The sequence below is a fragment of the Nicotiana sylvestris genome, chromosome 2 (assembly GCF_000393655.2).
Source record: "Nicotiana sylvestris chromosome 2, ASM39365v2, whole genome shotgun sequence".
Lineage (NCBI taxonomy): Eukaryota > Viridiplantae > Streptophyta > Magnoliopsida > Solanales > Solanaceae > Nicotiana > Nicotiana sylvestris.
Window position 1 is genome coordinate 121,228,643 of NC_091058.1, and position 13,887 is coordinate 121,242,529.

The following is a 13,887-nucleotide window of genomic DNA, read 5'->3' on the forward strand; positions in this document are numbered from 1 at the left end:
GCGTATATGTTAAAAGAGTTCAAACTACAGGGGGTGTGGTAGGATTCCAACTCGATCCCTCCATTCTAAATTAGATCGTTTGGATTTGAGTTTTAAAAATGAAACTTTTTACAGTAGAGAATATATTTTTCCTTTAGTAACCTTATTCGGCATAAATATGAATTAATTGCCTTTAAAATAGCAGATGATTAAACTAAAAAGACATGAAATATGGCATGCTTCATAGAGGCATGTGGGAGAGGAAGACCAGATTAGAACACGAAAACAAACAAAAAGCAGCAGAATCATAGAGGCGGACCTATGTTGTAAGGAGAGGGTCACCAACACTGAAAAGTTCTACAAAAATTTTCATATATATATCTATATATCTTTAAAAAAAAGTAGTGATATATTTGTAGCGACGCTCGATATACATAGCAGATTTATTTTGAATGCAAAAGTGTACTTAAGACCTTCAAATCCTAACCAAGACGGTTACACTGGTGGGACACTAGCTTTTTGTAGTGTAGCATTTACAGAAACAGAAGGCCACTCCATCGCGAACGGAAAGCACGATAACCATCAGTATGTGCTTTGTTTTTGTTTTTTTTTTTTTCTTTTATCGCAACAAATTTGAGTGGCCATTCCGTCGTTATCTCCTACTATGACCTGTCTCTAGTCTCATACCAATACCTTCTGTTATTTGGATACGGCTCCAAAATTGTAATTAATTTACTGCTATATATATGGTATTATATTCAAACAATCTTTTTATTTACGATACAAAATACTTTAATTTTACTCCCTGTTATATTTTGAAGTCTTTCATACCGTTAGTAAATTGTTCTGTATTGGTCATTGACTTTAATGGAGCTATAACATGGAATGAATGAATTTTACCTGTCAAAATATTTGAAAGAATATCTAAATTTACCTTTTTTACTTTTATTATTGATCCAAAATTCTCCTCTATTATACTTTAGGTTGTAATTTCATTAAATTAGCAAATACAAGTCAATTTGTTAATATCAACAATATGAATGATAACCGAAGGTAAAAAGATATTGTATAAGTGATTTTTGCTTTTTCCAATTTAATATAAATATTTTATTAATTTAAGTATTTATAAAATTGGTTCTAAAATAATGAATGTGTTGCGTCCCTCGTCTCCCGCCCCCTATCCTTATGGGTGAGTAGTATTATTTTTCTTTCATCAAACGGGTCCCTTTTCTTCATGTTTTTAATGTGCAAACACCAATAAAACATCATCAAGAGTATTATAAATTTATAATATAATACGCCGAGAAAACAAGAGCATTATAGTTTACCTGCGTCCCACCTTGATGCCCTGCTCCTCTGCTCTGCTCTTATAAAAAACAATAAGAGAGTGAACAGAGAAACCATACGTAACGTATCCCACCTCCACCCCAAACAAAGACAGGACCATTAACTTCGTTCATAACCAAAAAAAAAAAAAAACAGATTGAACTTTGAGAAGTTCTGAAGCTGTTAATTGCCAGAATTATTATATCCAATAATGATGGTTCATTTGAAAGAAAGATTTGGTTTCTTCTTCCACAACAGATGGCTGGTTTTTGTTGTTGCAATGTGGATTCAAACTTTTGCTGGCATTGGATATCTCTTCGGCAGCATTTCTCCTATAATTAAAAGCTCTCTGAATTATAACCAGAAGCAGATTGCTCGATTGGGTGTGGCAAAGGACTTGGGTGATAGTGTTGGATTCTTGGCTGGTACTTTGTGTGAAATCTTGCCTTTATGGGCTGCACTTCTTGTTGGTGCTATTCAGAACTTTATTGGTTATGGTTGGGTTTGGCTCATTGTCACTGGCCGAACTTTTCCTTTGCCATTATGGGCTGTGAGTATCCTTCTGCTCTTTTCCCTCAATCTGCTCCTCTTTGTAAAGGGTATCTTGCTCTTTTTCCTTGTCCACTTATTTCATGTTTGTTCAGGGATTATTAAATCAAAAGTTTTGCTTTGTCAAACTCAAACTATTTGTGTGGTACTCTTGCATTTAGTAGGCCTATTTGCTTTTGCATCAGTTAGAATCTATGTATTACTTGTACAATTTGCTTCAACTGAAAATTTCTTGCATAACTAAAAAGCCTTGAGCTCAGATGGCCTCGAAGAACATGTTTCTGTATATTGATGCTCTTTAAGAATTCTGCTTTTTTTAATCTTGTTTGTGTTGAAAATGGCAAACTCCCACATCCGTGGGAGACTTAATTTGGGGAGAATTTATCCCTATAAAAGAACGCCTAATGTTTAGGATTTAAAAACACATCTCATTTTCCTTCTCATCTTCTTAAGTCATTTGTATCTTCTTTTTTTAGTATTATTGCACTTGTATTTTTGGAATGGAATAAAATATTGGTTGTGTCCGAAGAAGTATGCAAAATTGGCCGAATTGGTGTTCATTTTATTGTTGCTTTATTGTCTTATTTATTATTTGGTGGCTGTCATAATTTTTGGTATATTAGTTGTGACTCATTCACACTATATACATTTGGCTTCCGCAACAATTGGTATCAGTGTCAAGGTACTGTCTAAGTATGCTCTGTGGTTGCAGCATAGTCTGATCTTCCACATCAGAAAAGATTTATCTTGGTAACTGAGTCAAGGTTTTGTCTCAGTATGCTCTGTGGTTGCAGCTTAGTCTGATCTTCCACACCAGAAAGGAAATAATCTTGATTTGTGTCATCAGCTATTAAATAATATTTGTGTCAAAGATGGAAGACAATAAACAAGAAGAATCTACATCAAGTGTCAACAATACGTCATCATTGGCATCTTCGCTTATGACAAGAATTGTGTCAAATGCAAAATTTGCGATAGAAATTTTTGACGGGTCAGGACATTTTGGGATGTGGCAAGGCGAGGTTCTAGATGTCCTTTTTCAACAAGGGCTAATCTTGCCATTGAAGAAAAAAGACAAGATGTTATTGGAGAAGAAGATTGGAGAATTATCAACTGTATTGCTTGCGGTACCATTCGATCCTACCTTGCTAGAGAGCAGAAATATCCATACACAAAGGAAACTTCTGCAAGTAAATTATGGAAAGCATTGGAGGATAAATTATTGAAGAAAAACAGTCAAAATAAATTGTACATGAAGAAGAGATTGTTTCGCTTCACCTATGTTCCTAGTACCACGATGAATGGACATATCACCAGTTTCAATAAGTTGGTCACAGATTTGCAAAATATGGATGCAACTTTTGATGATGGTGACTTGGCCTTGATGTTGTTGGGGTCACTTCCTGATGAGTACGAGCACCTTGAAACTACTCTACTCCATGGGAATGACGAAATTTCTCTTAGAGAAGTTTGTTCGACTTTGTACAGCTATGAACAAAGAAAGGGAGAAAAACAAAAGGGCGGAGAAGGAGAAACACTAGTTGTGAGGGGTCGTCCTCAAAATCAAACGAGGACAAAGAAAGGAAGATCCAAGTCAAGATCTAGACCCAGCAAAGATGAATGTGCCTTTTGTCGAGAAAAGGGGCACTGGAAGAAAGACTGTCCAAAGTTGAAGAATAAGGCCAAACATAACAATGGAAAGGCCATTATGGATTCAAATGTAGCTGATTGTGATGATTCAGACTTCTCATTAGTTACAACAGAGCCATCAACATCATCAGACATATGGGTGATGGACTCGGCTTGTAGCTATCATATGTGTCCCAACAGGGACTGGTTCGTGGATTTCAAGAAGGAGAATATGGAATCGTCAACACAGCGGATAACAGCCCTCTTACCTCATATGGTATTGGTTCAATACAATTAAGGAACCATGATGGAATGATCAGAACATTAACAGATATTTGATATGTACCGGGTTTGAAGAAAAATCTCATCTCTGTGAGAGCCCTAGAATCAAAAGGGTTCAAAATCATTACAGAAAATGGAGTGATGAGAGTATAATCCGGTGCACTAGTGGTAATGAAGGCCAATCGGAAGAACAATAACATGTATCGTTATCGCGGTAGTACAGTTATTGGGACAGCGACAGTAACATCCAATGATGAAAAAGAGGCAGAAGCAACCAGGCTATGGCACATGTGCTTGGGACATACTGGAGGAAAATCCTTGAAAACTTTATCAAATCAAGGATTGTTAAAAGGAGTAAAGGTTTGCAACTTGGAGTTTTGCGAGCATTGTGTCAAAGGGAAACAGATAAGGGTTAAATTTGGTACAGCGATCCATAATACTAAAGGCATTTTGGATTATGTACACTCTGATGTTTGGGGTCCTTCCAAAACACATTTATTGGGTGGGAAGCACTATTTTGTAACCTTTGTTGATGATTTTTCCAGAAAAGTGTGGGTGTATACAATGAAGAGCAAAGATGAAGTGTTGGGAATTTTTCTCAAATGGAAGACGATGGTGGAGAATCAAACAGGAAGGAGGATCAAGTGTATTCGCACATACAATGGAGGTGAATACAAAAATGACCATTTCAATAAGGTCTATGAAAATGATGACATCGTTCGACACTTCACTATCAGACATACACCACAACAAAATGGAGTGGCAGAACATATGAACCAGACCTTGCTGGAGAAGGTACAGTGTATGTTGTCCAATGCTGGCTTGGGCAAAGAATTTTGGGCTGAGGCAATTATATATGCATGCCACCTCATTAATCGCTTACCATCTGTTGTTATTGATGGCAAGACACCATTTAAAAAATGGTATGGAAAGTCTGCTGTAGATTATGACTCTTTGCAAGTATTTGGCTCAAGTGCATATTATCATGTGATAGAGTCAAAATTGGATCCAAGGGCAAAGAAGGCTATTTTTATGGGAATTACTTCTGGAGTCAAAAGATATCGCTTATGGTGTCCTATGACAAAGAAAGTAATATTCAGCAGGGATGTTACCTTTGATGAATCTACTATGGTAAATAAGGTAACAGAAGATACCAAACAAAATGAGGGTGCTTCTAAGCAGGTGGAGTTTGAGGGAAAATTTATTTTTCCTACACAAGAAGCAGAGGAGGAAACAAATGAAGATTATCCTCTGGAAGAAGAGCCAGTAGAGAGGGAGATTCCAACTCAGGAACCTCAACAACAACTTGAATCAATAGCAACCAGCATGCCAAAAAGGACAATAACAAAACCTATTCGTCTTATAGAGACAGTTGTTTGTGTCACCTCAATTGTAGCTGATGATGTTCCTATACTTATAAAGACGCAGTCCAAAGTTCAGAAGAAGATAAGTGGAGGATTGCCATGAATGATGAAATACAGTCCGTTCATCAGAATCATACATGGAGATTGGCCAATCTCTCGAAGGGAAAGAAAGCAATTGGGTGCAAATGGGTATTTGCAAAGAAAGAAGGATTTTCTAACCAAGAAGATGTTCGCTACAAAGCAAGATTGGTGGCCAAAGGATATGCTCAAAAGGAGGGAATTGATTACAATGAAATGTTTTCTCCAGTTGTAAAATATTCCTCCATTAGAATTATGTTGGCTTTGGTAGCACAGTTGGATTTGGAACTAGTTCAGATGGATGTAAAAACTGCGTTTTTACATGGAAACTTGGAGGAGGAAATCTACATGACTCAGCCAGAAGGATTCAAAGTTGCTAGAAAAGAAAATATAGTGTGCAAACTTGAAAAATTATTGTATGGATTAAAACAATCTTCTAGACAATGGTACAAGCGATTTGACGAGTTTATGTTGCGGCAAGGGTACAAGAGAAGCAAATATAATCATTGTGTGTATTTGTGCAAGCTTAAAGATGGTTCATTTGTATATCTTCTCCTATATGTTGATGATATGTTGATAGCTTCCGAGAATTCGGAAGAAATTGATAAGTTGAAGATTCAACTAAAGAAGGAGTTTGAGATGAAGGATCTAGGTGAGGCAAAGAAAATTCTTGGCAAGAAGATAATAAGAGATAGACGTTCAAAGAAACTCTGTTTATCTCAGAAAGAATATTTGAAGAGAGTACTGCAGTGTTTTGGCATAAATGAGAAGACTAAGCCGGTTATTACTCCACTTGCTCCCTATTTTAAGCTAAGTGCTACTATGTCGCCAAAAGATGAAGCTGAACAGGAGTATATGTCAAGGGTACCATATGCAAATGTTGTTGGTAGCTTGATGTATGCAATGGTCTGTACGAGACCTGACATTTCACAAACTGTTGGAGTTATTAGTAGATATATGCATAATCCAGGAAAGTAGCATTGGTAAGCTGTGAAGTGGATTCTACGGTATATTCACAATACTGTAGATGTTGGGTTAGTTTTTGAGAAGGAAGGCAATCAGTCTGTAGTTGGATATTGTGACTCAGATTTTGCGGGTGATCTGGACAAACGAAGATCAACTACTGGTTATGTGTTTATTTTTGCAAAGGCACCAGTTAGTTGGAAGTGTACTTTGCAGTCAACAGTTGCTTTGTCTACAACAGAGGCGGAGTACATGGCTATTACAGAGGCTGTGAAAGAGGCAATTTGGCTTCAGGGGTTGCTAAAAGAGCTTGGTGTTGAACAAAAAAGTATCACAATTTTTTGTGATAGTCAAAGTGTTATTCAATTAGCGAAGAACCAAGTTTATCATGCAAGGACGAAGCACATTGAAATTCGGTATCATTTCGTACGAGAAATCATAGAAGAAGGTGGAGTCACGGTGAAGAAAATTCATACTACAGAGAATCCTGCTGATATGCTGATAAAAGTGGTGACTGCGGTCAAGTTTCAATATTGTTTGGATTTGATCAACATTGTTGAATACTGAAGATTGAAGATGAAGACACAACCAAAATTTGTTACCGAAAAAAAATTGAAGATGTGGAATTTTGCCAAGGTGGAGATTTGTTGAAATGGCAAACTCCCACATCGGTGGGAGACTTAATTTGGGGAGAATTTCTCCCTATAAAAGAAGGCCTAATGTTTAGGATTTAAAAACACATCTCATTTGCCTTCTCATCTTCTTAAGGCATTTGTATCTTCTCTCTTTAATATTATTTCACTTGTATTTTTGGAATGAAATAAAATATTGGTTGTGTCCGAGGAAGTAGGCAAAATTGGCCGAACCTCGTAAGTTCTGGTGTTCATTTTATTGTTGCTTTATTGTCTTATTTATTATTTGGTAGCTGTCATAATTTTTGATATATTAGTTGTGACTCATTCACACTATATACATTTGGCTTCCGCAACAGTTTGATGTTTCTATTTTGAGGAAGTTTGTAAATGTAAAAGGGAAGGTGCAATAGTATATTTGGGAGAAGTGGACTGCTTTTTTTTCCCTACTTATTGGATAGCTTGCACATTACGTATCAACAATCTCCTCATCTAGATATCCTCATTTCTAGTAGAAAACATAGAGAACCTCGAGTACTTTTTATTTATTTTGGATAATATCGGTCCTATATATATGAGCTTAAGTGGAGCGGCTTGATTAGTGAGAATTCATATAGCATGTCTTCAATTTGCTTGCATAGCAGCAAGATTCTTTGTTTTGCATCGGGATATCTATATGATGAATATTCATTGTGCTTCTCTCAGACGGTTGGTCATTCACCTCAGATGTTGATCAAAGTCCCTTATTTGCTGGCCACCATAATGTCTTATCCATGACATCTACTGGCATAATTAGCTGGTGTCTACTATAGTGCTGTATCATCACGGGAAACGCCTGACTTAATTTTAGCCATTTCTCTGCAGATGTGTATTCTTATATTTGTAGGAACAAATGGTGAGACCTACTTTAATACAGCAGCTTTGGTCTCTTGTGTGCAAAACTTCCCCAAAAGCCGTGGTCCTGTGGTTGGGATTCTTAAAGGATTTGCTGGCTTAGGTGGTGCTATTTTGACTCAAATATATGCAGTAATCCATTCCCCAGATCATGCTTCACTTATATTTATGATTGCCGTTGGACCAGCAATGGTAATTATCGCTCTCATGTTTATAATCAGGCCTGTTGGAGGCCACAGACAAATCAGGCCTTCCGATGGATTAAGTTTTTCATTTATTTACAGCATATGTCTCCTTTTGGCTTCTTACTTAATGGGAGTTATGCTTGTTGAAGACCTTATTGATGTTAGCCACAATGTTGTCATAATCTTCACAGCTATTCTATTTATCCTCTTGATAATCCCTATTGTGATTCCCATCTCCTTGAGTTTCTCTCAAGAGCGAAGAGTACCAGCAGAAGAGGCACTAGTACTATCCGAGTCACAGAAACAAGATCCTGAAAATTCTGAACAGGACGATGGTCATGAAATTATATTTAGTGAGGTTGAAGAAGAGAAGCCAAAGGAAGTAGACTTGCTTCCGGCTTTAGAAAGGCAAAAAAGAATTGCCCAACTACAAGTGAAACTAGCACAAGCAGCTGCTGAAGGAGCAGTGAGGATCAAAAGAAGAAGGGGTCCCCATAGGGGGGAGGACTTTACATTACTGCAGGCTTTAAAAAAGGCAGATTTTTGGCTTATGTTTTTCTCACTGCTTTTAGGTTCTGGTTCTGGTTTAACTGTCATTGATAACTTGGGACAGATGAGCCAATCTTTAGGATCTAATAACACACATGTATTTGTTTCCTTGATCAGCATATGGAACTTCCTTGGCCGTATTGGGGGTGGATACTTTTCTGAAATAATTGTCAGGTACATGAAATTTACTGCTCATACATTGATGGTTTCACTTAAATTCTAAGAAATTTCTAACACAACATTGTCTTATTGACAAACAGGGATAATGCATATCCAAGACATGCAGCTATGGCTGTTGCCCAAGTTGTAATGGCCATTGGCCATTTCTTCTTTGCTATGGGTTGGCCTGGGGCAATGTACATTGGTACTCTTTTGGTTGGACTTGGTTATGGGGCTCATTGGGCGATTGTACCAGCTGCTGCTTCAGAATTGTTTGGCTTAAAAAATTTTGGGGCATTGTACAATTTCCTCACTCTTGCCAATCCAGCTGGTTCATTAGTATTCTCAGGTCTTATTGCCAGTAGTATATATGACTGGGAAGCTGAAAAGCAAGCTCAACAGCACAATGATGGACAGTTGAATTTGGCTTCGGTTTTGACAAGTTTTCTTAACATGGATGAACCTCTCAAGTGTGAAGGCGCCATTTGCTTCTTCTTGACTTCTTTGATAATGTCAGGACTTTGCATTATTGCAGCTGTTCTAAGCATGATTCTGGTGTACCGCACGAAGACTGTGTATGCTCAAATGTATGGAAAGTCTCGTACATAATTTATCCTCAAAAGTACAAAAGGGATGGAAATCTAAGCATCCTGAAGAGAGACACCCTCGCTATTTTCATGGCATGACACTGCATAACCATAAATAGAGCTCCTCTGGCTGAGAGCAAGCGACAAAGAAAGCACAATAGCCTGGTTTTGCTGTTGGTAGTTGTCCATGGTTGGGTGAAATATACATATTTGTGTTGCAAGTGATTTTTGTATATCTGCATTTTCTCGAACTTGAAATTGTTGAAGTTTGGATGTCAATATTAAGTCACTGTACTGTTTCTTTGTTAATATTAAGTCCTTCTGCAGCCAGAGATTGTGGTCAAGTGGACATCGGTTGGCCGCTCAAGTAATTTTTGTATAAGTTTTTGATGGCAGCAACTACAGGAATGACATCTATCTAAATTCGATAACCAAGAAACGCAAGTAGATTAATTTGCATAAAATTATAATGAATTAAAACCATAGGTCAAAGCCGAACTCCATGAAATATATCAAGAGAAAAAAAAATGTTCTTATTTAATCTATTACACTAGCAAAAGTCTTAATTTCAGTAACTAAATGAAAAACTGACATGTATCTTGGCCAGTAAAGCTGTATTCTAGCTTCATTGTGGAGGAGGCGGTGGCGGCATATTAGATTTTGCAAATCCCACCCATGCAACAATACCAACTGCAAGTATTACCCATCCAAAAATGTCATACTTGAGATCACTGCTCTTCTTCTTTTTGGAACTCTGCAATGCAAGAACAGACACATAATGGTGAATAAGCAACAACAGTTTGATAAAATGGAACTAAATTTGATAAAACCAGCAGATTTTCGTAACTTCAACACCTATCTTTGAGGACTTTTAATGTTTCAAATTAATTACCATGGAGGGTAAAGTAAAACTTTTAAAGGCGTACAAAATGAAAGAGAAAAATAGGGCTCTGAAAGGAAAGACATCATGACTTTGAAGAATAATTTAAAAAAAGAAAGAAAAACAAGACGCATTAATCGTACATTAATGCAACTAAGAAGGATAAGAGATTGCTCATATCAAGAGATGGGGGTGTACCTTTGTGCTTGTCGATGTAGAAGGCTCTGGTCCCATAGCTTGTGGCATGGAACCCTGTTTGTGGATTTCCATGTGCAACTCTGGAGCCTGATCATAACGTAGATGAATTATAATTGAGATTCCAACCAGAACACGAGACATTTCATGAGTAGAAATACCACAAATTTGGCAAAAAGGATAAACAAAAACAATCAAAAATTACCACAAGCTGCAACACCTAGTTGGGACATTTATAATAAGCTTGTTCGCATTGAATAAACAGAATCACACACCAACATTATTTACCAAAGACAAAATGCAACTCAATCCAGAGTTACACTTCTCTAAATTCTTAGCCTGATAGAAGAATCCAACTGTATTGGTTTTTTTTCCCCTAACAGGAAACAGGGTCAGACTAAAAAATATTGAAACCAACTGGTCATTAGATAGACAAAGCTTCATCTATTCAGAACTCTCCAAAAACCACCATTCTCTACAAGGTTTAGGAAGATACATGCAAAAGAAGAAAAGTGAATCATCTTTTATAAGCAAGTACCGGTCCATGCCAGCAAACATTTGCTCAACGAAAACCAAGCAATCAGAAAGAAAGAAAAATAGTCATCTTAGTACCTCATTAGTATGTGCAATAATTTTGACAATAAAAGCTAATATTGAACTTCATTACATTAAAGTCCATTCGCATTGCAGTAAATCGACATTTATATGCCCACATAATCTTATATGCAGAGCAAACATCTCCATCAAAGGATTGCTTTGCTATATTTGGGAAATATACCAGCGGGGGAGAAATAAGGAAGAGAGGATTCAATAGAGACCACAAACAAAAGCCAAAAGATCAAAAGGATGGTTTTTGAGTGGAAGATCAAAAGGATGTTAATGTGCATCTATATAATAGTAGCGCTTTCAGTGTCATCACACCATTCTAATCAGGTCCATAATGCTTCCCGTATAGCTTACAAATTAAGATGCCTGGAGAGGGAAAAAGTTTTTTCCTCTGAAAGCTTAATAAATCTTTAATACAGTAAATGCTGAATGTTATCTGTATAAAGAAATTAAGATGCCTAAAGCAGGGAAAAGCTTTTCCTTTGCAACCTTAGTAAATCTTTAATATAGTAAATTTGAATGTTTTCCGGACCCGTGGGATCCACTTCATCACCACCGAAACCAGAGAAATACCCAGCCAGCCTAGTAAACTCCGACGAAACCTTCTAAGGAGTCTCACACCTCATAATTATGTGAATAACAACAGAATAAAATAAATACAGATGTAGCGGAAAAATTTGCAGATTTCATAGTCTCCTTTTTTTCTGTTGGATAGGTAAATTCTGAAGTATACTGTCACTTGCTATATGGTGTTTAGTGCATCTTCGCTTCAGTTCTATTTCACCTCTCATTTTTCTAAATTCCTTCTTCATTTTAGGGTCTTACGTATTATTTTTCCTTAGCTGTTGCTACTTTTGTGAATTCCTAGCAATGTAAAGGAAGTGGGAACTGAATTGGAAGTCAAAAAGACCTCCAGAAACACAATTTCTTTATAAGGGACCTCCAGGAACAGAATTAGTACAATAAGTAGTTCACTTACTAACGCCATGGATATAATATGTATAGCTGTATGAGCACATGCAATGAGGGATAACGTATATCTTGATGGAAGTTACCTATTCTTCTTTTATAAGATAATTGCACTTATTGCATTTGGCTCAACACCAAAATTGAATGGCTGTCTTACAATAACTGCCTTTTAAGTTGCTCAAGCATTCATTTGAAATATCTAAACGAAATATAAGGATGCTGAGGATAGAACATATCGAAAGTTAGCTAAAAAAAAAAAAGAGCTTCACCTTAGAGGTAACTTCCAAAGACTTGCGGTAAATGTCATTTCCTGGATCCTGCATTCAGAGGACCAAAAAGCTAAGGTAATTGCAACAGTAAGCACAAACACTTGGAATTTCTGCTGAGAAATATATACCGCATCAACTGCCTGCTGAAAGCACTGAGTTGCTTTGTCAAAGTAAACCTTAGCCTCGTCCATATCAGGAGTTAAAAATGCATGAGATGTATGTGCATTCCCCAAACACCAAAGAGTTTCATGTTTTTCAGGATTAACCTCCAATGCCTCCTCCAACTTTGAGGTTGCCTCTACAGAGTTAATTCCAACCATAAATTAAACAACAAAAGCCGGACAAAAAAAGAGAACTTTAAAAACCCAAAGTACCAAAACAGTTCTGTCTTTAAGCATGGGAATAGAGATTGATATGGATAAACAGCAGGGAAAAGCAACATTTTTTTCGAAGAGAAACATTGTCTTGAATAAAATAAAATAAATTAAATTATCCCTCCCCCCCTCCCCCTCCCAAAAAAAAAAAAAATCGTCTGCAAATATATTTTATCAACAGCAGGAGATTGTCCTCAAAAATCCAATTTTTAGCACTGTTTAATCAAAACCCAAGATTCAAGTAGGTAGTACAATACCAGAAATCATCTGTTTAGATTCAGGAACGGGCTGGAACTGTGATAATTCCAATAATGCACCTCCCCATCTCGTCAAGTTCTGCATTTGTTATTATATCAGAAACAATAGATTCAGTTTATTGAGGCAATATAGCATATAACTTACAAATATAAAAACACATCAAGCTGGTGGAACACAAATAAACATAACTCTATATATATTCCTTATTACTATAGTAGCAAATTATAAGCTTGAAATGAGAAGATAAAAAGGAGAAATACGCACATCAGCATCGAGGGGATTCTGAGCGTAGGTAGTTTCAGCAGTCTTACGAGCGTGCTCGAAGAAGAGGAGGCGATCGAACTCGCTTTGCATATCCATGTCCACTGTTACTTAGGACCTTACTATTTTTATTAGGGTTCTACCAAAATCCTCTTTCCCACTTCCTAATGGCGGCCCGCCCTTGGTTTTGTCGACGGAGGGGACTGAACTTAAAAATCTAAGACAGTATGCAACGTCAACTTGTACTACAACACAGCTTGTGACACGTCAGGGGTATGAAAAAATATAGTGGGCTGGAGTGATGGGCTTTAATATAGCCGAATGAAAGCGGGGTTTATTGGAATTTTTACATTCCTGTGCCATATAAGAAACTATATTACCATCAATATTTAAGGTTTGATATAATTATATTTAGTATAACTAATTATTAATTTTATACCATAAGGTTTTTTAGTTGTACATTAATTGTACTTTATATCACTCTTATACCGTATATTCCTCCAAATCCCCCCAACCCCACACCCTCACTCATATATCACCACACACCCAAAAACCAGAAAAACCAGAAAAACAATTGAAACCCTCTGCTAAATGTAGAAAAACAATTGATACCTGCTATCATTAACGTCCAAAATCAAGATTTTTTCTTCTACAACCAGTCAAAATTGAAGTCAAATCTTCAAAGTTTCATACACAGCAATAACTTTTGATGGTTATGATTTCGGGTTCTTTCAGTAATATAAGAGGAAAGGAAAAGAAAGCAGCAATTCCACCATTGACAACCATTAAAAAGCTTTGAAGCTTTGAATTCAAATTTGGGTTTTCAAAAATCATTATTTGTTTGGATTGGATGTTGTTGTAAATAATTGAGAATATGGTTTGGAGTTTATATCTCAATG

General features: G+C 36.7%; 2 protein-coding genes across 3 annotated transcripts; one reads left to right on the forward strand and one right to left on the reverse strand.

Moving 5' to 3' along the window:
* The first annotated feature begins 1,221 nt into the window (after positions 1-1,221).
* LOC104231909 (protein NUCLEAR FUSION DEFECTIVE 4-like) lies at positions 1,222-9,520 on the forward strand. 2 transcript variants are annotated; one of them, XM_070168180.1, is made up of 3 exons: positions 1,222-1,855; positions 7,667-8,604; positions 8,691-9,520. In XM_070168180.1, the coding sequence occupies exons 1-3, from the start codon at positions 1,517-1,519 to the stop codon at positions 9,196-9,198; spliced, it is 1,785 nt and encodes a 594-aa protein (XP_070024281.1). In that variant the 5' UTR covers positions 1,222-1,516; the 3' UTR covers positions 9,199-9,520. The 2 variants fall into 2 exon arrangements, with proteins under 2 accessions (XP_070024281.1, XP_070024282.1); XM_070168181.1 differs by having other exon boundaries at positions 1,715-1,855; positions 7,508-8,604.
* A 101-nt stretch (positions 9,521-9,621) lies between these two features.
* LOC104231910 (mitochondrial import receptor subunit TOM20) lies at positions 9,622-13,275 on the reverse strand. Its single transcript, XM_009784973.2, has 6 exons — positions 12,992-13,275; positions 12,727-12,805; positions 12,224-12,393; positions 12,096-12,143; positions 10,255-10,341; positions 9,622-9,930 (listed from the first exon to the last, which is right to left on the reverse strand). The coding sequence occupies exons 1-6, from the start codon at positions 13,085-13,087 to the stop codon at positions 9,802-9,804; spliced, it is 609 nt and encodes a 202-aa protein (XP_009783275.1). The 5' UTR covers positions 13,088-13,275; the 3' UTR covers positions 9,622-9,801.
* Positions 13,276-13,887: the final 612 nt, after the last annotated feature.

Excerpts from the sequence above, each read along its gene's own strand:
- LOC104231910 (XM_009784973.2), bottom strand. The coding sequence starts at position 13,087 with ATGGATATGCAAAGCGAGTTCGATCGCCTCCTCTTCTTCGAGCACGCT. Across the intron at positions 12,394-12,726 it reads ATCTAAACAGATGATTTCTG|AGGCAACCTCAAAGTTGGAG; the intron begins GTATTGTACTAC and ends TTAACTCTGTAG. Across the intron at positions 10,342-12,095 it reads CTTTGGAAGTTACCTCTAAG|GCTCCAGAGTTGCACATGGA; the intron begins GTGAAGCTCTTT and ends CGTTATGATCAG.
- LOC104231909 (XM_070168180.1), top strand. The coding sequence starts at position 1,517 with ATGATGGTTCATTTGAAAGAAAGATTTGGTTTCTTCTTCCACAACAGA. Across the intron at positions 1,856-7,666 it reads TTCCTTTGCCATTATGGGCT|ATGTGTATTCTTATATTTGT; the intron begins GTGAGTATCCTT and ends ATTTCTCTGCAG. Across the intron at positions 8,605-8,690 it reads TTTTCTGAAATAATTGTCAG|GGATAATGCATATCCAAGAC; the intron begins GTACATGAAATT and ends ATTGACAAACAG.